Source organism: Phyllobates terribilis, unplaced genomic scaffold (genome assembly GCF_046119375.1).
Source record: "Phyllobates terribilis strain yellow unplaced genomic scaffold, ASM4611937v1 Scaffold_1__5_contigs__length_1240528914, whole genome shotgun sequence".
Classification (NCBI taxonomy): domain Eukaryota; kingdom Metazoa; phylum Chordata; class Amphibia; order Anura; family Dendrobatidae; genus Phyllobates; species Phyllobates terribilis.
Window position 1 is genome coordinate 946,996,765 of NW_027362761.1, and position 26,395 is coordinate 947,023,159.

Sequence of the window (26,395 nt, forward strand, 5' to 3'; positions counted from 1 at the left end):
AAAGAGGCTGTTCACTACTAGGACAAGCCCTTCTTACTTCCCATGACGGCGCCCAATCAGCCTGACGTTGAAGTCCCTGAATCGGCATGAGAAAATAATTGCTTACAGTGGCATGTAAATGTTTGGGCACCCCTGGTCAAAATTACTGTTATTGTGAATAGTTAAGCAAGTTAAAGATGAAATGATCTTTAAAAGGCCTAAAGTTATATATGACACATTTCCTTTGTATTTTAGGCAAAAAATATATATATTTTTGTTTTTTACATTTTAAAAATTGCAAAAAGGAAAATGGGCCGATGCAAAAGTTTGGGCACCCTTGAAGATTTGTGTGTTTCACCAAGGTTTCAGACCTTAATTAGCCTGTTAGGGTTATGGCTTGTTCACTATCATAGTTAGGAAAGACCAGGTGATGCTAATTTTCCAGCTTTATAAAAACCCAGCCTCCTCTAACCTTGTGCTAAAAAAAACTTACAGCCATGGGTTCTTGTAAGCAGCTGCCTAGCACTCTGAAAATAAAAATGGTGGAGGCCCCCAAAGCAGGAGAAGGCTATAAGAAGATAGCAAAGCGTTTTCAAGTTGCCCTTTCCTCAGTTCAAAATGTAATTAAAAAATGGCAGCTACCAGGAACAGTGGAGGTCAAGATAAGGTCTGGAAGACCAAGCAAAATTGCAGTGAGAGCTGCTCGTAGGATTGTTAGGCAAATCAGAACCCCCATTTGACTGCAAAAGACCTTCAGAAAGATTTAGCAGACTCTGGAGTTGTGGTACATTGTTCTACTGTTCAGAGACAACTGCACAAATTTGGCCTTCATGGAAGAATCAGAAGAAAACCTCTCCTGCGTCCTCACCAGAAAATTCAGCATCAGAAGTAAGCAAAAGAACATCTAAACAAGCCTGGTGCATTTTGGAAACAAGTCCTGTGGACCAATGAGGTTACAGTAGAACTCTGTGGCCACAATGATCAAAGGTATGTGTGGAGATAAGAGGGTGCAAAATTTCAGGAAAAGAACATCTCGCCAACCATTAAGCATGGGAGTGGATCAATCATGCTTTAGGGTTGTGTTGCAGCCAATGGCACGGGGAACATTTCATGGGTAAGGGGAAGAATGGATTCAATAAAATTTCAACAAATTCTTGATGAAAACATAACACCATCTGTAAAAAAAGCTGAAATAGAAATGAGGATGGCTTCTAAAAATGAATAATGATCCTAAACACACATCAAAATCCACAATAGAAGACCTCAAAAGTTGCAAGCTGAAGGTTTTACAATGGCCCTCATAGTCCCCTTGAAAATCTGTGGCTAGACCTCAAAATAGCAGCGCATGCAAGACGCCCCAGGAATCTCACAGAACTGGAAGAATTCTCCAAGGAAGAATGGATGAAAGTCCCTCAAGCAAGAATTGAAAGACTCTTGTCTGGCTACAAAAAGCATTTACAAGTTGTGATACTTTCAAAAGGAGTGTTACTAGGTACTAACCATGCAGAGTGCCCAAATTTTTCCATCGACCCATTTACCTTTTTGCAATTTTTAACCCCTTCAGGACCCAGCCTATTTTGACCCTAAAGACCTTGGCATTTTTGTCAATTCTGACCAGTGTCCCTTTACGAAGTAAAAACTCTGGAACACTTCAACGGATCCTAGCGATTCTGAGATTGTTTTTTCGTGACATATTGGGCTTCATGTTAGTATTAAATTTAGGTCGATAATATTTGCGTTTATTTGTGAAAAAATCAAAAATATGGGAAAAATTTTGAAAATTTTGCAATTTTAAAATTTTGAATTTTTATTCTGCTAAACTAGAGAGTGATGTGACACAAAATAGTTAATAAATAACATTTCCCACATGTCTACTTTACATCAGCACAATTTTTGAAAAAAAAAAAATTTTTGGTAGGAAGTTAGAAGGGTTCAAAGTTCATCAGCAAATTTTCTTTTTTCCAGCAAAATTTGCAAAGCCATTTTTTTTAGTGACCACATCACATTTGAAGTCCCTTTGAGGGGTGTACATGACAGAAAACACCCAAAAGTGACACCATTCCAAAAACTGCACCCCTCAAGCTACTCAAAACTACATTCAAGAAGATTATTAACCCTTCAGGTGCATCACAGGAACTAAAGCCACATGGAAGAAAAAAATGAACATTTTTATTTTTCTAACAAAAATTTTCTTTTAGCCTAAATTTTTTAATTTTCACATGGGTAACAGGATAAAATGCATCCTAAAATTTGTTGGTCAATTTCTCCTGAGTACACTGACACCTCATATGTGGTCATAAACCACTGTTTGGGCACACGGCAGGGCTCAGAAGGGAAGGAGCGCCATTTTACTTTTTGAATGGAAAATTAGCTCCAAAAGTCAAATTGCGCTCCTTCTCTTCTGAGCCCTGCCATGCGCCCAAACAGTGGTTTATGACCACATATGAGGTATCAGTGTACTCAGGAGAAATTGACCAACACATTTTAGAATGCATTTTATCCTGTTACCCATGTGAAAATTAAAAAATTTAGGCTAAAAGAAAATTTTTGTGAAAAAAAAAGTACTTTTTTGTTTTCACAGATCATTTTGTGAAGCACCTGGGGGTTCCAAGTGCTCACTATGCATCTAGATAGGTGCCTTGGGGGGTCTAGTTTCCAAAATGGGGTCACTTGTGGGGGAGCTCCACTTTTTAGGCACATTAGGGGCTCTCCAAACGCAACATGGTGTCCGCTAACAATTTGAGCCGATTTTCCATTCAATTTGTTTGCGGACACCATGTCCCGTTTGGAGAGCCGCTGTGTGCCCAAACATTGGAGCTCACCTACAAGTGTCCCCATTTTGGAAACTATTCCCCCCAAGGCACCTATCTAGATGCATAGTGAGCACTTGGAACCCCCAGATCCTTCACAAATTAATCCGTAAAAATCAAAAGTGGTTTTTTTTTCCACTTTTTCATTTTTATGAATCAATTTGTGAAGCACCTGGGGGTTCCAAGTGCTCACTATGCATCTAGATAGGTGCCTTGGGGGGTCTAGTTTCCAAAATGGGGTCACTTGTGGGGGAGCTCCAATGTTTGGGCACACAGCGGCTCTCCAAAAGCAACATGGTGTCCGCTAACAAATTGTCGACTCAAATTGTTAGAAGACACCATGTTGCGTTTGGAGAGCCGCTGTGTGCCCAAACATTGGAGCTCCCCCACAAGTGACCCCATTTTGGAAACTAGACCCCCCAAGGCACCTATCTAGATGCATAGTGAGCACTTGGGACCCCCAGGTCCTTAGGAAATTAATCCGTAAAAATAAAAAAGTTTTTTTTTTTTCATTTTTATCAATCAATTTGTGAAGCACCTGGGGGTTCCAAGTGCTTACTATGCATCTATATAGGTGCCTTGGGGGGTCTAGTTTCCAAAATGGGGTCACTTGTTGGTGAGCTCCAATGTTTGGGCACACAGGGACTCTCCAAACGCAAAGGGTTCCAATTTGTTAGCGGACACCATTGTGTAGTGCATGTCAGGTTGGTGTGCGGTGTGGTATATTGTAGTGCATACACACACACACACACACACACACACACACACACACACACAATCTCATACACTACAACACACACACACCAACCTGACACAGCCTCCTCAGCTGAGTACGCCCTAGACTGGGATGAGCGGGACGGGCGGGACATTTTGTGTGCTTTGTGCGTGTGTAAAAAAAAAAAAAAAAAAAATCAAAACTTTATTATAGTGTGAGTGTACGTGTGTGTGCTTGGTGTAACCTTCTGCAGTCACGTGTGGGGGCGGTCAGGCGTAGGGGGCGGTCAGGCGTAGGGGGCGGTCAGGAGTAGGGGGCGGTCAGGCGTAGGGGGCGGTCAGGCGTAGGGGGCGGTCAGGCGTAGGGGGCGGTCAGGCGTAGGGGGCGGTCAGGCGTAGGGGGCGGTCAGACGTATGGGGCGGTCAGACGTAGGAGGGGGCTGAGGAGATGGAGGAGCCAGAAGCAGCAGCAAGGGGGGTGATCACTGGGGCAGGAGCCGGCAGCAGCAAGGGGGGGGTAGGAGGCCGGCAGCATCGGGGGGTGATTACTGGGGCAGAAAGGGGAGCAGGAGCTGGCAGGAGCAGGGGGCTGATTACTGGGTTTTCGGGGGGGGGATGATCACTGGGAACAGGGGGGGGTGAACACTGGGAACAGGGGGGGGTGAACACTGGGGGAGGGGGTGATTATTGGGAGGTGGGGAATGATGTCACTGGGACTGGGGGATGGTGGGTTTGATCACAGGAGCAGGGCATTTACACTGAGCCTGCTGCTGCTGTGATCACAGTCCACTGGCTGTCAGAAGGAGAGCAGCAGCCGGTGGATGAAGACGTGGGAGAGGGAGCGGAGGTCGGGGTGCAGGTATGAAAGTGGAGGGGGGGTGGAGGGGGGGGGTGGGGGGGGTCGCGGGGGGGGTCGAGGGGGGGTCGGGGGAGTGGCGGCAATACTTACCGCTGATCAGCGGTGGCGGCGGCAGACGCGATCCACAGGGTCCGCAGCAGGGGGTCCGCAGCAGGGGGTCCACAGCAGACGATCTAGGGTTGGGAAGGTGCTGGGAGGTTTCAGCCATCCCTCCATATCTGATTGGGGCTAGTATCCATGTGACGCTAGCCCCCCAATCAGATCTGGGGGGAGGGGGGGAACAGAGGTGACACTCCCCCCAGCCAATGGCTGATGCTGTAAGCATCAGGCAATGCCCAGATTTAAATATTACACCAATTTTCATTGGTGAAATATTTAATTCATACCGATTGGCAGTTTCACTAAAAGTGAAAATGAAACAGCCAATCGGAGGGGTCCCAGGCACGGGGGGGTTAATCCACCCCCCGGGGGGTCGACTTCAGGATGTCCAGTTGCAGTAGCAACTGTGACACCTGAGCGACCCCGCTCGCAGGCGCTGCAGGGGCTCTTTCCCTCCATGTCACAGACGCTGTGACATGGGTCGGGAACGAACTGTTTTCCATGTCACAAACGGTGTGACACGGGTCGGGAAGGGGTTAAAATTTTAAAAAAATGACTATATGTATTTTTTGCCTAAAATACAAAGGAAATGTGTCATCTTTACCTTTAGGCCTTTTAGAGATCATTTCATCTTCAATTTGCTTCACTGTTCACAATAACAGGAATTTTGACCAGGGGTGCCCAAACTTTTACATGCCACTGTATCTGCAATGCCCCATAGTATATTATTGCGCCAAGTTCTATCCAATAAAACATCAGATATCACTCAGCCGTGTTATACTCCAGTGTGAGCGAACCCCAAGTCGTATACTCCACAAATCTGGCCTTTGTCGAATAGTGGCAAGAACAAAGCCATTTTTTGACAGTAAGCCATAAGAAGTTGTGTTTGCTGTTTATAAAATACCATGTAGGGGTCACAAAAGCTAGCATGTGGAAGAAGGTACTCTGCTCTGGTCAGATGAAACCAAAGTAGAACTTGTTGGGCTAAATGCAAAACGCTATATGTGGAGGAAAACTACAGGGTGGGCCATTTATATATCAACTTCCTGTTTGTGGCACATTAGTATATGGGAGGGGGGGAAACTTTTCCAGATGGGTGGTGATCATGGTGGCCATTTTGAAGTCGGCCATTTTGGATCCAACTTTATTTTTTTCAATGGGAAGATCATGTGACACATCAAACCTATTGAGAATTTCATAAAACCAAGCACACCATTGTTTTTCTTAACGTAACTTTATTCTTTCATGAGTTTTTTATACGTTTATGACCACTTATAAAATGTATTCAAAGTGCTGTCCATTGTGTTGGATTGTCAAAGAAACCCTCTAATCCCACTCTTGACACACTGATAGCAACACCGCAGAAGAAATGCTAGCACAGGCTTCCAGTATCCGTTGTTTCAGATGCTGCACATCTCGTATCTTCACAGCATAGACAATTGCCTTCAGATGACCCCAAAGATAAAAGTCTAAGGGGGTCAGATCGGGAGACCTTGGTGGCCATTCAACTGACCCACGACGACCAATCCACTTTCCAGGAAACTGTTCATATAGGAATGCTCGGACCTGACACCCATAATGTGGTGGTGCATCATCTTGTTGGAAAAACTCAGGGAACGTGCCATCTTCAGTGCCTAAAGATGTCAACTCATCATCATGTAGCAATTTCAGCTATCCAGTGGCATTGAGGTGTCCATTGATGAAGAATGGCCCCACTTTGTACCCCATATATCACACCATACCGTCAAGATACGAGATGTGCAGCATCTGAAACAACGGATACTGGAAACCTGTGCTAGCATTTCTTCTGCGGTGTTATCAGTGTGTCAAGAGTGGGAGAAGAGGGTTGCATTGACAATCCAACACAATGGGCAGCACTTTGAACACATTTTATAAGTGGTCATAAACTTGTAAAAATCTCATGAAAGAATAAAGTTGCGTTAAAACCAAGCATACCATTGTTTTTCTTATGAAATTCTCAATAGGTTTGATGTGTCACATGACCTTCTTCCCATTGAAAAAAATAAACTTGGATCCAAAATGGCTGACTTCAAAATGGCCGCCATGGTCACCACCCATATGGAAAAGTTTCCTCCCTCCCCTATACTAAAGTGCCACAAGCAGGAAGTTGATATCACCAACCATTTCCATTTAATTTAGGTGTAGCCATATAAATGGCCGACCCTGTAATAGTGCACATCACCCTGAAAACACCATCTCCACCATCAAACATGTTGGTGGAAACATCATGCTGTGGGGAGACTTTTCTTCAGTAGGGACAGAAAAACTGGTCAGAGTTGATGGGAAGACAGATGAAGCTAAATACAGGGCAATCTTCGAGGAAAATCTGTTAGAGGCTGCAAAAGACTTGAGTCTGGGGGGTAGGTTCACCTTCCAGCAGGACAACAACCCTAAACATACTGCCAAAGCTATAATGGAATGGTGTAGATCAAAGCATATTCTGTGTGTGAATGGCCCAGCCACAGTCCAGACCTAAATTCCCTTTGAGAATCTGTGGCAAGACTTGAAAATTGCGGTTCACAGACTCTCTCCATTCAATGTCAATGAGCTATAACTAGTTTGCAAAGAAGAATGGGCAAAAGTTTCAGCCTCTAGATTTGCAAAGCTCGTAGAGATGTACCCCAAAAGATTTACAGCAGTAATTGCAGCGAAAGTTGGTCCTACAAAGTATTGACTCAGGGGGGGCTCAATACAAATGCATTTTCACATTTATATTTTTAAAATACGTAAAAAAATGTATTTCCTTTATCCTGCACAAATACTTGTTACTTTGTGTTGGTATATCACATAAAATTGTAATAAAATACATTTAAGTTTGTAGGTGTACCATGATAAAATGTGGAAAAGTTCACAGGGTATGAATACTTTTCAAGTACTGTATATTGCAAAGATTATGAGATTGGGGGCATGTGTGGACGTAAGCACACCTGCCATTCAGAAGAGTTGTTGTTTGAGCATCATTAAAAAAATTCCCTCCTTTTATGAAGATCCTATTGTCCTCATATTCTTCAAAAATAAAAGGACTAAAAAAAAAGATTAATCTTGGACAACACCTTTTTAATCATGTATTGGTAGGATATGTCATCAATGTCTCTATTATAGGAGAGGGTAAGCCAAGGTTCAGACTCCGATTCCACTATCTTTCCACATTCTGACTCCTGCTCGGACTCCTTCATAAATAGGGAATCTACGATATATAATCGGCTTATCCTGTCTGTCTGTCCGTCCAGGAAATCCCGCGTCGCTGATTGGTCCGGCCGTGGCCAATCAGCGACGCGGGATTTCAGAACAAGATGGCGGCCGTTAGCGGCTCATCTGCCGCATGGAGGTCAGCGGCAATGCAGCCGGTCATCTCCTGGCTGCTCGCAGCAGAAGTACCCCGACTGGTGGCCTAGGCGGCGCCGCTCCCCAGTCCTCCCTTCACACTTGCCTTCGGGAGATCAGCGGCCCTAGCCGCTGATCTCCCGATGGTAGCCGCATGAAGGTCAGCGGCGATGCAGCCGGGAGATGACCAGCCTAGCCGGTCATCTCCCGGCTGCTCGCAGCGGAAGCACCCGCACAGGCAGCGCCGCTCCCCGATCCTCACTAACACGGTTCGCTGATTGGTCGCTGCCACAGCGAATATTGGTCGTGGCCACAGCGATATTGGCCAGGTGATATTCACAGACACCATTTAGATGAATGCGACTGTGTTGCAGTTTTTACACTGTGTGGGGTAAGGAGGGTAGCTGATTTAGGGTTGAAGGGGATCACTGCACTTTACCCAATGATGCACCCTCTTTTGTTCTAAGCATTTGGAGGGAGTTTGGGCAGCTAGGCCTGTTAAAATATTCTAATGATATGACAGTATCTTTGGTCGGTAATAAATTTTTGTTCATATTTTATAGTACTCTAATTGTTCTCATGTTGTATTTGTATTTTTGCTGCAGCAAAGGGATTTAAAGCTGTATACTGCAAAAGTTGACGATTATACTGTAAGTATGTAAATCTCATGACTTACTCTCAGTGCTTATAATGGTGCTATGTCTAGTAGAGTCTTGCATGCATTGTTTGGCTAGAGTTATTTGCATAGTTGACAAAGCTTCTCTTTCCACAATAATTATGGAAAATAGTCACTCATACAACCATGTAGAAATCCGAGATCAGATTGCACTTATATTAAAAGCTCTAGTATGGCTACTTGCATATAGATCATTTAAAAATCAGCAACCAGCACAGCAAGTTTAATTCAGTGTGTCAGAATACTCTCTCACTCTCTAAAATTTTCATCCTTGAAGAAGGGGGAGGTTACCCCCAAAACGTAGCACAAGATGTACGAGCGTCTTGTTCCTCCCTGCAGTGGCTCAGCATGTATTCTTTTTTCCTGTGGATCTACAGCAAGGGTGCACAACAAGTTTTTGGTCCAAGTGCTGCATTGCCATACTGAACCAATCCCAAGGCCAACAAATTTAAAGGTGTACTTACATGACTACATTACCAGAACCACCATCAGTACATTAATATATCACCAGGACAAAGTTTTGAGTATTAGAGGAGGATTTGGAGAGATTCTGCTCAGTTTCTGTTCCAAAATGTAAGTGCGAACATACTCTAACTTACACTGAGTTTTGGTGCAGAAACTCGCCAAATCCTCCTCATAATCTAAAAACACTAAGTTTTGAGGATTATTAAGTTTTAACATAGCCACGAAGCATGTTTTGGATTGCTACATGTGTACAAGATCAGAAAAACCGTCAGCACGAGTGCTGCGTCATAACCATCATCAGTACATGAATGCAGCGCCAGAACCACCGTCAGTACATGAATGCAGATCCACAACCACCGTCAGTAAATGAATGCAGCACCAGAACCACTATCAGAACATGAATAATCACCACGCTTTGTACAGCAATCAATTGCAATGTCAGGTCAGCCCCATATACAATTGCATTTCATGAACCTACAGAAATGGTACGGAGATACTGGGAGTTATTGTTATCAGCAATCATCAGACTGGACCACACAGGAACCACAGCACTGAAACACTGATGAGAAGTAGACCGAATTACAATTATACATTTACCCCTAGGTGCCTTATAGGTGACATCTACTCTAATTGAATTGTTCCCATCTTTTTTGTCTCCATGTAGTACAGACGCTTTGAGATTTCACACCCAGAGCTCATCTCTCCAGACTTCCATCTTCTCAAGCCTTCAGCAGCACTCCCCGACACTGTGCCCTTAAAAATAAAAGTATAATTATAAGGTCCCATATATATAAAAAATATCTCACATGCAGTGTCTCTGAATAAATAATTGGTCTGCTTCCTGCATAAAATATCCCCCCCCCCCCCCACTGCTCCTCTGCAAAATATCCCACCCACACTGCCCCTCCAAAATATCCCCCTCCCAGAAACAGCCCCTCTGCAAAATATTCCACACATTGCCCTTCTCCATATTATCCCCCCCTCCCATATTTAGTTTCTCTGCAAAATATCTAATTCACTGCCCCTCTGCAAAATATCTTCCACATTGCCATTCTGCCTAAAGTACTCCCTACTGCCTCTCGCTATACTGTGCCCCTTTCACAATAGTCACCCTATTATGTGCCCTCATAGTAACATCAACCCTCCCTCCCCCCACCTCATCCACAATGATAGCACATTAATCTTCTGCTCCACAATGGAGTGCTTACCAGTGCCTACCGTGTCTGCTACCTCTGCGGCGCCGGTGCCAGCAGCAGTGTGATGAGGTCAGAAGCGTGCTAACCTCATCACAACGCTGCACGTCTAGAAGAGGGCTGATGGGCGTTCCTTTGCCCCAGTCCTGGTGCTCAAGTGTTCAAATGTATTCACATCTGAAAGACCCAAATACATTTGAATATAGCAAAAAGGGAACCGGTATCTCCCGGAAAGCTCTGTGGGTCACAACAAATATCAGAGGGTACTGTGAGACCATCTCTCAGAAGGATCACTGACTTTAACACTATATCACAAATATTTTGTATAAAAATAACCTTTATTAAAGATATATTAAAATCCTTCATACAATACCAACAAATAGACATGGCCAAACAGTAGTTGCTTGTCTGAAAAGCAGTACAGGGAACATAGATGCACCCTATTGTTCATCTGGTGTCACCCTACCTTGCTGCAGAGGTTGGCACCCTACATCTGCGCAGTGGGTCCCCGCTTGGACGTCCCTATCTCACCCTAAATGGCCCTATAAAAAGGAATAAAAGGTCAGAAAACAAACAGCAACATCTCTGAGGACTACAGATTTAATAAATTATTGCAACGTCAATGTGTTATTGCTAATTTATTTAATTTCCTTGTCATTACCTTTACCTCCATATGCTGTTTGAGTGATATATCCACATCTGTAAAAGAAAAAAAAAATAGAAAAACTTGACATGACTGTAGACACTTAGGAGGTCCGTAGGAACAGTAGGAATGTTTTCTCTAAATAATTTAGACACCGCAATAAATATTATATGCAGGTATGGACCCTCAATCACTATGTGACTAATGTAAGTAGACAACACCGTCTTTCTCCTGGGTTAATAAGAGACTGCAGCATGCATATTACTGAATCAATGGGAATCAATCTTTTTTTTTTTTGAGAAAAATCAAGTAATTAACATGCTTTGGCATTTAGCCCTTTAAAGACGAGGCCTAATTTGGCCTCCATGAACAAGAATCCTTTTTCCATCAACACAATTCAGGAGCCGTGTTACTTTTATATTTCGTCAATGTTACTGTATGAAGGCTTTTTTTTTTCTCTGGGATGAATCATATTTCTCGCTAGCACTGTTTTGGAGCTGTAGTTTTCACTGTTGCCATTTTTGGGTACATAAAACTTTTTGATAAATTTTTATTCCATTTTTGATATGGAGGATGAACTAAATAATAATTTTGGCATTTTGGTTGCATTTTTTTACAGCATTCACCATGCAGGATAAATAATATAGTTTCAAGGGCCACATACGTCAGAAACGGATTGCCTTATCTTTCTATGGTTTCCCGCTATGCCTCTTGGAGTACTGCTGTGTGAACTGTTGCTTATTTTTACCTTTTTTGAAATAAAAATCTTTTTTATGGATGAAGCGAGTGCTGGTCTCTTCCTGGAATTTTTGCTGAAATGATTGTTACAGCTCATATTAACTGTAACTCCTGATGGCATTTCTTGTCATTAGTTGGGAGCGAAATTAGCCTATACACTTGCACCCTAGTCTATCACCAGAGAAAGACTTTCGAAGAAGCTGAGGCTACTAAAATAACAATAAGGATACATCCACACAGGACATATCAGCTGTAGAAAATCTGCAGCAGATATACTGCACATATACCATAGAATTCACCCTTTCCATTGCATGGGCTTTGCAGCAAGGACCACTTACTATGTATCTAATACAGTTGTGGCCAAAAGTTTTGAGGGTGACACACATTTTGTGTTTAACAAAGTTTGCTGCTTCACTGTTTTTAGATCTTTTAGTCAATTGTTTCTATGGTTACTGAAGTACAATTCTAATCATTTCATACATTTTTAATCTTTTTTGACTAATCAAATTTATGCAAAGACTCAATATTCACAGTGTTGACTCTTATTTTTCAAGACTTCTGCAATTTACCCTTGCATGCTGGATATCAGCTTCTTGGCTAGATCCTGACTGATGACAGCTCATTCTTGTCTAATCAATGCTTGGAGCTTATCGCAATTTCTGTGTTTTTGTTTGTCCACCCGTTTTTTGACTGACCTCAGGTTCTCAATGGGAGTTTCCTGTCCATTGACACACAATTTTTGTACACTAAGCCACTTAGTTATCACTTTTGCCTTCTGATGTGGTGATCCATCATGCTCGAAAAAACATTGTTCATCACCAAATTGCTCCTGGATCATTGGGAGATTTTGCTGTTTGAAGATTAGATACACCTCTTTAACTATGGCATTGTTTTTAGGCAAAACTGTGAGAGAGCCCACTCCCTTCAATGAAAAGCAACACCACACATGAATGGTCTCAGGATGCTTTGCTTTAGGCCACTTTCTCACAATCAGTATTTGGTCAGTTTTTTACCTCAGTATATGTAAGCCAAAACCAGTAGAGGAACAATCAGAGGTAAAGTATAATAGACAAATATCACCACTTCTGTATTTATCACCCACTCCTTGTTTGGCTTACAAATACTGATGTAAATACTTGTGCGTCAGGGAACAACGGTCTTCCACCTACTCCACGGGAGGGCCACCTGTTACATGGGTAAGGACTTATATTTATAGGGATATATTTGTGGTGGGACTATTTGCAGCACTAGTACAGTATATACACTGCTCAAAAAAATAAAGGGAACACTTAAACAACAGAATAGAACTCCAAGTAAATCAAACTTCTGTTAAATCAAACTGTCCACTTAGGAAGCAACACTGATTGACAATCAATTTCACATGCTGCTGTGCAAATGGAATAGACAATAGATGGAAATTATTGGCAATTATCAAGACACACTCAATAAAGGAGTGGTTCTGCAGGTGGGGACCACCGACGACATCTCAGTACCAATGTTTTCTGGCTGATGTTTTGGTCACTTTTGAATGTTGGTTGTGCTTTCACACTCGTGGTAGCATGAGACGGACTCGCCAACCCACAGAAGTTGCTCAGGTAGTGCAGCTCATCCAGGATGGCACATCAATGCGAGCTATGGCAAGAAGGTTTGCTGTGTCTGTCAGTGTAGTGTCCAGAGGCTGGAGGCACTACCAGGAGACATGCCAGTACACCAGGAGACGTGAAGGGGGCTGTAGGAGGGCAACAACCCAGCAGCAGGACCGCTACCTCCTCCTTTCTGCAAGGAGGAACAGGAGGAGCACTGCCAGAGCCCTGCAAAATGACCTCCAGCAGGCCACAAATGTGCATATGTCTGCACAAACGGTAAGAAGCTGACTCCATGAGGGTGGTATGAGGGCCCGACGTCCACAGATGGGGGTTGTGCTCACAGCCAAACACCGTGCAGGACGCTTGGCATTTGCCACAGAACACCAGGATTGGCAAAGTCGCCATTGGCGCCCTGTGCTCTTCACAGATGAAAGCAGGTTCCCACTGAGCACATGTGACAGACGTGACAGTGTCTGGAGACGCCGTGGAGAGCGATCTGCTGCCTGCAACATCCTTCAGCATGACCGGTTTGGCAGTGGGTCAGTAATGGTGTGGGGTGGCATTTCTTTGTAGGGCCGCACAGCCCTCCATGTGCTCGCCAGAGGTAGCCTGACTGCCATTAGATACCGAGATGAGATCCTCAGACCCCTTGTGAGACCATATGCTGGTGCGGTTTGCCCTGGGTTCCTCCTAATGCAGGACCATGCCAGACCTCATGTGGCTGGAGTGTGTCAGCAGTTCCTGCAAGATGAAGGCATTGAAGCTATGGACTGGCCCGCCCGTTCCCCAGACCTGAATCCGATTGAGCACATCTGGGACATCATGTCTCGCTCCATCCACCAACGTCACTTTGCACCACAGATTGTCCAGGAGTTGGCGGATGCTTTAGTCCAGGTCTGGGAGGAGATCCCACAGGAGACCATCCGCAACCTCATCAGGAGCATGCCCAGGCGTTGTAGGGAGGTCATACGGGCACGTGGAGGCTACACACAATACTGAGCCTCATTTTGACTTGTTTTAAGGACATTACATCAAAGTTGGATCAGCCTGTAGTGTGTTTTTCCACTTTAATTTTGGGGGTGACTCCAAATCCAGGCCTCCATTGGTTAATAAATTTGATTTCCATTGATGATTTTTGTGTGATTTTGTTGTCAGCACATTCAACTTTGTACAGAACAAAGTATTCAATGAGAATATTTCATTCATTCAGATCTAGGATGTGTTAATTGAGTGTTCCCTTTATTTTTTTGAGCAGTGTATAACCGTGCATATGTTCAGGCTACTCTAGCTCAGCCCCATTGGTCTCGGTACAAACATTTTCTTTGACGTACTATTATATAGGAGATCTGGTTACCAGCTGATCTTTTCTGTGGTACTTTCCCGTAATATCACAAGTGCCTTGTAATCCCACCTGTCCCAAAAAGATTACATTTTGTTATTACTGGCCCTTGTGCAGTGGAATTAACCTCCTGTGTGCTACCACCATTTCATCCATGTTTTAAATTTGTGTTTTTTTTAATGAAATGTAATAAAGGTATATTTTTTATTCAAACACTCCTTCTCCTCCTTTGTACATGATGTAAAATCTTTATAGAAATTTTTTTATCCAGCTCACCGTTTGTGGTTAAGTTCTACAAGACGTGCAGGGATTGAGAACCTGTGTTGGCAACGGGGTGGAACAGCATGCTATTCATAGTGCCTTTGTAAAGGGAATCTGTCACCCCTGGGAGATTTGAGACCTCTAATATGGCCATACAGGTTATAGAAAAGTAAATCTATACATACCTGTATGGCCCAGAATAGAGGTCTGTTGCAGAGAAATGTAGTTTTATAAAATCTGTTTTCACATGCTTGGCGTCCCCTGGATGCCAAGAAATCCCCGCCTATCTGTTTAGTAAGTCTAGAAATCCCCGCCTATCTGTTTAGTAAGTCTAGAAATCCCCGCCTATCATCTTATTATGCATATTCCCCCCTCCCCTGCACTTCACAGAGCCCTGTGACATGCATGCTTCTTTACTTCCCGCGCATGCACATAGCATCAGGAGCACTTGTGACTGTGACTCCCCGGCGCCTGCGCATTAGAACACTGCAGAGAACAACGGGGCCGGGAGGAAAAGAAGCTTTCCTGATGCTCTGCGCATGCGTGGGAATTGAATGAGTCACGTGCACGTCACAGGGCCCTGTGACGTTCAGGTGACCGATTCCCTTTTAATATGGACTTTCTTACTCATGTTTAAATAAACCTCAAGTTTTAAATTCATTGCCCTGGAATTGTCCTGGATAAACTCTCTTCCTTGCTGATGTAAAATACTGAACTGAACATGTGAATTATTGTTGGCATGACATAGGACTCTTGGTAGCACCCCCCCCCCCTTTTCTTTATCGGACGGACAATGATCCCAGATGTCTCAAAGCTTTATCAGAGAAAATAACTTCATCCTAGTCCTTTGGAAGAAACCATGGTTAACAAAACATGACAATGTTTTCAAGCAGTATCCCAATTTTAAAGTAAACACTCTGTTAACTTTTTTCCTGAGCTAACAGGATCACTGAAATGACGTCAGCAGGTCATTTTGTGACAAGGCTGAAATTCTGTGGAAATGTTTTTCTTTGTGATTGTATTAGAGAAAGTGTTGCAAATTATTTTTTTAATTAATATTGATTATGTAATCAATTTTATTTTTAATACAAAATTAAATGGCATGTTTTAGGCCGCGTTCACACGTTCAGTATTTCATCAGTATTTTAGATCAGTATTTGTAAGCCAAAATCAGGAGTGGGTTGAAAATGCAGAAGTGGTGACGTGTTTATATTATACTTTTCCTCTGATTGTTCCACTCCTGGTTTTGGCTTACAAATACGGATGTAAAATACTAACCGAATACTGAACATGTGAATGTGGCCTTAACTCCTTTTTTATTTTTTTCTGCAGCTGCTGGGAGGCTGATATTTTTATTTGTTGGTGTGTAAGTGCCTGAGTTGTGTCCAACCTCCAATCTCCTATTCTGTGTCCTACACTCCTACAATTTCCCCCTCAGAGTTCTGCTGCGAGCGGTGACAGGAGGTGTCAGGCAGCGCTGGCCTGACATTAGTAGCACAATGTCAGGTGACCTAGCTGTTCTCAATGCTGGAAGAATTCACCACTGTAGCACTGCTCTTAACGGGTAGATCAACACTGTGGAGGTGATTTCTTCCAGCGGTGACAATAGGTTGGGTAGCCTGGTATTGTATTACCAGGCTACCCAACCTGCGTTCTTCGCTGCTGTTAGCGCTGCAGTGTTCAGAGCACAGCAGTCTAATCATCACATTGACTGATCACATCCATGTTATTGTAAAGCCTCATTCAGATGTCTGTAATGCAGGCTTTACGATTGCCATGTATGTAATGTCATCATATGTCAGTCTTCTGAGCCTTGTATCTAATTCCATCATGTGTCATACAGTCTGCTGAACCCTGTATCTAATCCCATGATGTGTGGTACTGTCCGCTGAGTCCTGTATCAAATCCCTTTTCTGTGTGATAGTCTGCAGAGCCTTGTAAATAATCGCATCCTTTTGTGATACACTCCATACACATGGCCGAAGGTGTTGGCACCCTTGATATTGTTCCCGAAAATCAAGTATTTCTCCCAGAAAATTATTGCAATTACACATTTTGTACACGTTTATTTCTTTTATGTGTATTGAAACAACACAAAAACCCATGACCTAGGACGCAAACCCAGCTTTCTGATGCTGGCCTTGACATTGCGACCCAAAATCTGTTGGTAATCTTCAGATTTCATGATGCCTTGCACACAGTCAAAGCACCCAGTGTCAGAGGCAGCAAAACAACCCCAAAACCTCTTTGAACCTACACCATATTTGACTGTAGGTACTGTGTTCTTTTCTTTGTAGGCCTCATTCCTTTTCCGTTAAGCAGAATGATTTGCTTTACCAAAAAGCTCTATCTTGGTCTCATCTGTCCATAAGGATTTTGGCTTACTCATGTACATTTTGTCAAACTGCAGTCTAGCTTTTTCATGTCCGTGTCAGCACTGGGGTCCTTCTTGGTCTCCTGCCATAGTGCTTCATTTCATTCAGATGTTGATGGTCAATTTACACGGACACTGATGCACTCTAAACCTGCAGGGCAGCTTTAATTTCTTGATTGGGGCTGCTTATCCACAATCCAAACTATCCTGCATTGCAACCTTTCATCATTGTTTCTCTGCATACCACGCCGAGGGATATTAGCTAGTGCCATGGGTTGTGAACTTGATTATGTTATGCACTGTGGACAAAGGAGCATCAAGATCTCTAGAGATGGACTTGTAACCTTGATATTATTTAACAATTTTGATTCTTAAGTACCCAGACGGTTCTCTTCTCCTCTTTCTGTTCTCCATGCTTAATGTGGCACACACAGACACACAATGCAAAGATTGCGTCAACTTCTCCCCTTTTTATCTGGTTTCAGGTGTGATTTTTATATTGCCCACACCTGTTACTTGATACTAAGCATCTCAAATTTATATGTAGTCTATATGGCAGTATTATAGTTCAAAATTCATAAATTCATTGTTCACATGTACCATAGTGAATTCACAGTGGGTTGTATTTTTATACTATTGCCACAGCTTTCACTACTTTTATACACTGATATTAAAGAAAGTCAGTGATCGCAGTGTGATAACTTAAGTGAATATATTATTGTTTCTAATGTTGATATAAGCATAATTACACAGGTTAAAGGGTTTTTTATCTTCTTTTCAGGGAACATGTACAAAATCAATTTTTGAATGCTTTTATAAAGAATTTGAAGTATTATTGGAAGAGATCAGTTTGTTGGAGGAAAAGGTTGGCAATAACTTTAGCAATACACTTCAACATATCCGGAGCTATAATCACTATGAGAGTAAGATGGTAAGTATCAGGAAAACGTTCTACTTAATTTGGAGTTATGTGATATAATAAAATGAAGAAAATTAAGCTGCGGGGGAACAGAGGTAAAGTGAGTAGAATCATTTTTTTTTCTATGTATTAAAGAACAGCGGCAGAATATATACCAGGATGACGACCCAAACAGTTTATCCCCAGAAAATAAGTTTTTACTGAATCAAGGGGGAGCTATATTAAACTACACCCACAACGTATACAAACACTCAACCTAGAGTTGAGACTATTATGCTGTATGGCAGGGCAGCCCACGATATGTATTGCAGAATATAAAAACTATTAGGCTATGTGCCCACGTTGCAGAAATGAAGCAGAAAATTTCTGCTTCATTTCCGCATGTCCTCTCCCGGAAAAACGCATGCGGAATTTGGCAAGCGTTTTTCATGCGTTTAGGACATGCGGAATTGCCTTGCGTTTTTTATTGCATTGACAAGGCAATTCTGCATGCGGAAACGCAAAATTAATGGACATGCTGCCGATTTTTGAGCGCATCAAAAACGCTGTGGAAAAATCCGCAGCATGGGCATTGAAATTGCGGATTCTCATTGGGGACCATGGGTGGCGGATTATCTAGCGTTTCACAAGCGTTTACGCTGCGGAAATTCCGCAGCATATACGCTTGTAAAACGCTACGTGGGCACATAGCCTTAATACTCGAACCAGGAACAATTTCAGTGAATACGAGGCCTGGGCTGCCCGCGGTGCAACACAGCAGTTTACAATCTTAAAACTTCTAAATATCCCGGCTTCCCAAAGCGCTTAGTGTACACATTTACGTTTTAACAGCAGCTGCTCCAATAGGACTTTGGATCAGGGACTTTTACGATAGCAATGTTCATGGGTGCCTTTCAAGCACCTTACTATGTAAAACAATTCTGTCCGTAAGGTTCAAAGCTACTCAGTTTATATAGCACGTGAGGTACGGCCGCATAAGATAAAAAATTAAAGTCTAACTAACAACAAGATCCCGGGCTCCGTTAGTGGGGAAAGTTCTGGCATGCGCAAAAACATAGTCTAACTAACTGACTAGCTATATAGAGGCCTCTGATCAGACTTTGGTTTAGGCGCCAAAAAAATGTAGTTGCGTGCACGGTTACCCTCTACAATAATGCCGAGGGCCTTAAATCTCTTACAGACGCTGGTCTGACTCGTCAGGTGCTAGCAGGCAGCTGAAGGGGCTTCCTTCCCAAATGGTATATCCATCCAGACGACCGTCACTCCTCACGTGGTCGTCCGGCTGTACTCGCCCACCTTTGCCATCTGCGGTCCTTTTCCATCCAACAAAATGGCGGCGCCGTCTCCTCTCTCTCTCCTCCTGCACTCAAACTGATTAACTGACAAAAAAAACGTTGCAGAGAGTAGTAAGGAAACAGTGACCTCCTGTGGTCACATGACGCCATTGCAGCTTATATATACCATACATTAGCATACAGTGCTGGCCAAAAGTATTGGCACTCCTGCAATTCTGTCAGATAATACTCAGTTTCTTCCTGAAAATGATTGCAATCACAAATTCTTTGGTATTATTCTCCATTTAATTTGCTTGCAAGGGAAAAACACAAAAGAGAATGGATTTTTGCTTCAATCATTGATCATTTCACACAAAACTCCAAAAAAGGGCCAGACAAAAGTATTTGCACCCTCAGCCTAATACTTGGTTGCACAACCTTTAGCCAAAATAACTGCGAACAACCGCTTCCGGTAACCATCAATGCGTTTCTTACAATACTCTGCTGGAATTGTAGACCATTCTTCTTTAGAAAACTGCTCCATGTCCCTGATATTTGAAGGGTGCCTTCTCCAAACTGCTATTTTGAGATCTCTCCACAGGTGTTCTATGGTCTGGACTCATTGCTGGCCACCTTAGAAGTCTCCAGTGCTTTCTCTCAAACCATTTTATAGTGCTTTTGGAAGTGTGTTTTGGGTCATTGTCCTGCTGGAAGACCCATGACCTCTGAGGGTGACCCAGCTTTCTCACACTGGGCCCTACATTATGCTGCAAAATTTGTTGGTAGTCTTCAGACTCCATAATGCCATGCACACGGTCAAGCAGTCCAGTGCCAGAGGCAGCAAAGCAACCGCAAAACATCAGGGAACGTCCGCCATGTTTGACTGTAGGGACCGTGTTCTTTTCTTTAAATGCCTCTTTTTTTTTCCTGTACACTCTATGTTGATGCTTTTTCCCAAAAAGCTCTACTTTTGTCTCATCTGACCAGAGAACATTCTTCCAAAACGTTTTAGGCTTTCTCAGGTAAGTTTTGGCAAACTCCAGCCTGGCTTTTTTATGTCTCTGGGTAAGAAGTGGGGTCTTCCTGGGAATTTTACCATACAGTCCGTTTTCATTCAGACGCCAACAGATAGTACGGGTTGACACTGTTGTACCCTCGGACTGCAGGACAGCTTGAACTTGTTTGGATGTTAGTCGAGGTTCTTTATCCACCATCCGAACAATCTTGCGTTGAAATCTCTCGTCAATTTTTCTTTTCCGTCCACATCTAGGGAGGTTAGCCACAGTGCCATGGGCTTTAAACTTCTTGATGACACTGCGCACGGAAGACACAGGAACATTCAGGTCTTTGGAGATGGACTTGTAGCCTTGAGATTGCTCATGCTTCCTCACAATTTGGTTTCTCAAGTCCTCAGACAGTTCTTTGGTCTTCCTCCTTTTCTCCATGCTCAATGTGGTACACACAAGGACACAGGACAGAGGTTGAGTCAACTTTAATCCATGTTAACTGGCTGCAAGTGTGATTTAGTTATTGCCAACACCTGTTAGGTGCCACAGGTAAATTACAGGTGCTGTTAATTACACAAATTAGAGAAGCATCACATGATTTTTCAAAGGGTGCCAATACTTTTGTCCACTCCCTTTTTTAGGTTTGGTGTGCAATTATATCCAATTTGGCTTTAGGACAATTCTTTTTGTGTTTTTTTCATTGAAGACAAATTAAATTAAGAGAATAATACCAAAGAATTTGTGATTGCAATCATTTTCAGGAAGAAACTGAGTATTATCTGACAGAATTGCAGGGGTGCCAATACTTTTGGCCAGCACTGTATATAAATGGATGAGCTGATATCTGCTGGAAACAAGGTTTATATTCATGTAAACACTGGTGGGTGAGCATATATCTCCATCCCTGAAGTGCCGGACTGCTGTCCCACCATCCTACATGTCTATGTATTAAAGAACAGCGGCAGAATATATACCAGGATGGAGAGCATATACACCAGGATGGGGCCCAGAATAAGGGACATATATACCAGGATGGAGAACATATATACCATGATACATATACACTACTCACAAAAAGTTAGAGATATTTGGCTTTCGGGTGAAATTTATGGAAAACATTAAAAGTTCACGCTACAGTGATATTTTATCATGAAAGTAGGGCATTTAAGTAGAAGCATGCAATGTTGATTCCCTCATCTCACAATTTATTGAAACAAATCCAACAGTGGTGGGTAACCCCCCCCCCCCCCCCCCTCAAAAAAAAAGTCAGTGTCTCAATAACTTGTCATGTGGCCTTGACAACATGTGAACAGCATGAGATGTCATAGTCAAGTCGAGTTATTGTCTGCTGAGGCAAGACATCCCACTCTTCTTGAAGGGCTGCCCTCAGATAATTGAGGTTCTGGAGTACAGAGTTACGAGCCTCTACATGGCAGCTCAGCTGATCACATAGGTTTTCTATGGGATTCAGGTCTGGAGAAAGTTCAGGCCACTCCATTTGAGGTACCCCTGTCTCCAGCAGCCGTTCCCTTATGAGGCGACCTCAATGAGCTGGAGCATTGTTGTCCATGAAAATGAAATTAGGCCTGTGTTGTTTGTGCAGACACAATGACTGGATTAATGAGGTTATTCAAGTAGTAGGGGCTTGTCACAAAGTGTAGGGCAGTTCTGTATTGACTAGACACACCTGCCCACACTGTAAGGCTTAGTGCCCACAATGGAGAAATGAAGCAGAAATTTTCCTGAGCATTTCTGCATCTCCTTGGCAGAAAAACGCATGCATTTTTTACATGTGTTTTTGACGCGTATTTGCATGCGTATTTGCCATGCATTTTTCCAATGCATTACTGGATAGAATTATAGCCACTTCTCAGCTGTAGACAAAACTAGCTGAATACTGGTGTGCAACTTCTGAATATAAATATAAATAGTATACAAGCATCTTGAAAATGGAGAAGTTTGTGAAACCAAAAAATAAAACATTCAAAGGGGTTGTCCACTATAGAAAACTATGTTTAAAGGAATTTTGCATGGAATAAAAATGATTGGATAAAGGCCTCGCGTACAAAAAATAATAATCAAAGAAATAATACTCACCTGTACCAATTCCCTCTGATGCTTACTTGGTCCCTACTGGTCTGTGCTTCCTGGTCCCATCTTTAATACATAGTAAATGGATAGAAATGCCCACAGTGTCCAATCCTTGATTGAGACTTGCTACTACTGCTGTTAGTGATTGCCTCATTTCAATTTCTAGGCTAGTCTCTTTTTCTGTCTGTGCATTGGCTCTGACAAAGTAGGGGGCTGGCACTGGTCACTGGCTGAAACAGGGAGCGCTCTCTTGTGTCAAGCACATAGCTCAGGGTGAAGTTGCTTGGACCCAAAACTGACTATAAAACAGCGATGGAGTTTTGCTACAGTTGTATTAGTAAGTTACAGCGGGTGAAATAAGCATTGAACACATCACCATATTTCTAAGTAAATATATTTCTAAAGTTGCTATTCTCACCAGATGTCGGTAACAGCCCATCCAATCCACACAGTCAAAGAAATCAAACCATAGATTTCCATAAATTAAGTTATGTGTAATAATGAAAAATGGACACTGGGAAAAAGTTTTGAACACGTGAAGAAAGAGAGGTGCAAAAAAGCCATGGAAATTCATGACACCAGCCAAAATCTAGCAGCAATTAGAAATCAGACCTGCCACTTAGTGAAAAATAATGTCAGCTGGTTCAACTGATGGCCTATAAAAAGGTGTCTCATTACCAAGGTGCCACACAAACATCTCAGGATGGATAAAACTGTCTTAAGACCTTCGCAACCTTATTTATTGCAAAACCTACTGTTGGCATTGTTTACAGAAGAATTTCTAAACTATTGAAGGTTCCAGTGAGCACTGTCTGAGCCATAATCTGGAAGTGGAAAGAACATAATTTCACTATAAACCCTCCATGATCAGTTGCTCCCCACAAAATTTCAAACAGAGGGGTGAAAAGAATTGTCAGAAGAGTTGTCCAACAGCCAAGGAACACCTGTGGAGAGCTACAGAAAGACTTGGTATCAGCAAATACTATTGTTTCAAAGAAAACTATAAGTAATGCACTCAACCTCCATGGCCTGTATGTACATTTACCACTCAAGACTCCATGCTGAACAAAAAGTATGTTCAAGCGCGTTAAAGTTTTCTCGGCAACATTTTGACAAGCCTGTGTGTGAAGAAATGGTAGAAATGGCAGCAGAGAGACCCCGCAGAATCTCGCTCAGGCGGGCGGCGGGGTGGATACACACCCCGCCGCCCGCCTGACGTCATAATTACGTCAGACGAAGCACGTGGTACGGATCTGCCCTTTGCATCAATGTGACATTCCACACCCCCCCCCCGAGGGACGCGTTAGGTCAGATTGGTACAGTTGTGCACAGACATCCCCTGTCCACATGGGTACAGGAAGGCACCAGGGAGTGAGGAGAGGAGGCCCACTCAGTCACTGATGTGGCACCACACAAGCCCACAACCCTGAGAGGCTCCGTTCACTAGCTCCAGTGAAGCAGAGCCTGGTCGGCCTGGGAGAGCTGCCACTAGTTTCTATTTGCTATAACGGACTTATATCGGGCTAGAAACCCGTCCGGTAGCGTGTTTGTTGGACTGAACAAATGAAGTGAGGTTCGTGGATCGAGATAAAAGAACAGCCCAAAGTTAAATTATATATTTAATCGCCGTAAGGGCGCACTAGACAAATACTATATACATAAGGGTTATACATACACAATGGTCAGAATTACAAACACGAAAGTATGGGAACAAAAAGTATTAAGCAGTTATTACGAGTCAATTACCGGTTAGATGGACGATCTGGCTTTTGAGGGAAGGGCTGCCACATGGGAGGTTAGTGGGCCTTTTTCTTTGTTGTTGCAGGACTTTTCCCACACGACTTGACGTCACGACCCCCCCCTAGGAAAAAGACAATGGACCTGGGGCGGCAGGATCTTTTAACATCTCTGGGTCACATTTCCTTTATGACCCCCAGGTTGGACCTAGATTTCCACCCCTGGCCTCTCTTAGCTAACAAACTCCCAAAATTAAAATGGGCCATACCTCCTTACTGGACGATCCTAGGGAGCCAGTTCTGGTGTCATCTGATCCAGCCGGGCCCCTGCTACTCGTGGAGACCAAACACAGTGGCCCTAGGGGCTTCTGAAAGGCTGTGCCGTATATCTCCCTATCGTTGCTAGCTGGGCGGTGAAGAAAGGAATGGTGAGATTCTCCATTCTTTTAAGTTTCCAAAAATCGATTTTGTGTATCACTCGGACATATCATCTTCCAATAACTCGCTGTTGAATTATGTATTTCACACAAAGGAGCACATGACGTGGGGGAAGGGACAAATCCTGTGCCGCCACAGCTGCTGTGGGATTTGTCACCCCCCTCCTCCTCCGCTCCCTCCCTTCTGCTTGCTGCACAAGTATTCAAAAATGTCAGATTGCACTGTATATGGAGATCTCTGTAACCCTGCCAAACAGTGCACAGTGATTGACATGGGATTACCTTGAATATCTTCACACTGTGAAATACTGGGAGAATATAGTCTGGTCAAATGAGACCAGAATTGAACTCTTTGGAATCCGTAATACTTACCATGTTTGGAAGCCAAAATGCAATGCATATCATCCCAAAACACCATATCCGCAGTGAAGTTTGGAGGTAGGAACATCATGGTGTGGGGCTGTTTTTCAGCATACGGCACTGGCAAACGTCATGTGATTTGAAGGAAGGGTCAATGGACAAATGTACTAAACATTCTTGATAAAAATTTGCTGCCATCTACCATGATGATGAAGATGAAACGAGGGTTGAGATTTCAGCAAGACAATGATCCCAAACACAGCCAAGGAAACTCTCAATTGGTTTCAGAGAAAGAAAATAACGCTGCTAAAATGGGCCAGCCAATCACCTGATCGGAATCCAATAAAAAATGTATGGAAGGAACTAAAGCTCAGAGTTCATAGTAGACCACAGAAACTTCAGGATTTGACAAGTGTTTATGTGGAAGAATGGGCCAAAATCACACATGAGCAATGCATGCGACTGGTTTCTCCGTACAGGAGGTGTCTTGAAGCTGTCATCACTAACAAAGACTTTTGTACGAAGTATTAAATAAATAAATTTCCGTAATCATGTTCAATATTTTTTCCCTGTGTCATTCCTCATAATTACACATAGCTTAATTTATGGACATCTATGGTTTGATTTATTTGCCTGTGTGGATTGGACAGGTTGTCACTGACATCAGGTGAGAATTTCATGTCAATAGCACTTTTAGAAATATATTTACTTAGAAAATTGGTGATGTGTTCAATACTTATTTCACATACTGTATATATAATTACACCAGGAAAACCTTTAAACCTATTTTAAAGTGAACAGTCCTTTTAACTTATATTATTAAGGCAAAACTACATATTATATACCTTTTTTTTTATATAGATCTTGTTATATTCATAAGTGAATATTGTGACTTTTTTTTAATTGTGGGAAACAATATTAAATTGTTCTTTTACTTTTCTTTTTGTAGTCTAATACCTGTAAAAAATGTGAAGAATATGAGGAGAAATCTGTTGAGGAATTTATAAAAAGCTTTGAATCAATAGCTCAGAAAATGAATGCTAAGTAATGAACAGCGTGTTTTCTCAGCAGCCGCTGCATCGGAAATGGCCGTGGAGATGTCAGAATATTTATATTTAGACTCTGTTTATACTGCTGTTTTCTCACTGTTTTTTTTCCATTGTTAACGAAAACTCTACAGAAATGTTTCAATAAATATTTCCAGTAAGTCTAGGTTCATGCATTTAAGGGATTCCGTCGAAAAAGTCAGAAAGAATCAAGTGTTGCATGCCAGATTAATATTTTCAATAAATTATTGGAAAAACAAAAGGGTGTATAAGATGGCATTTCTATCCATCACATGACAGATTTGGTGCTGTCACCCAGTATTCTATTTGTACAAGGCTACACCAGATGGTGTGGCGATAGTGCGTCCAAAGCTCCGTCCACTCGTGGCAGGTCAATGGTTGCACAATTGTGAAACAAAATCGAGAGTGACCATGGTGGTGGGA

General features: G+C 42.7%; 1 protein-coding gene across 1 annotated transcript in view; it reads left to right on the forward strand.

The window, feature by feature from the left end:
• IL15 (interleukin 15) overlaps window positions 1-26,112 on the forward strand; it is a 66,638-nt gene extending 40,526 nt beyond the window's left edge. Inside the window, exons 5-7 of the mRNA XM_073642139.1 lie at window positions 8,412-8,456; window positions 17,863-18,012; window positions 25,855-26,112. Coding sequence (XP_073498240.1) covers window positions 8,412-8,456; window positions 17,863-18,012; window positions 25,855-25,953 — 294 coding nt within the window. The 3' untranslated portion in view covers window positions 25,954-26,112. The remainder of the gene's footprint in view (window positions 1-8,411; window positions 8,457-17,862; window positions 18,013-25,854) is intronic.
• Window positions 26,113-26,395: the final 283 nt, after the last annotated feature.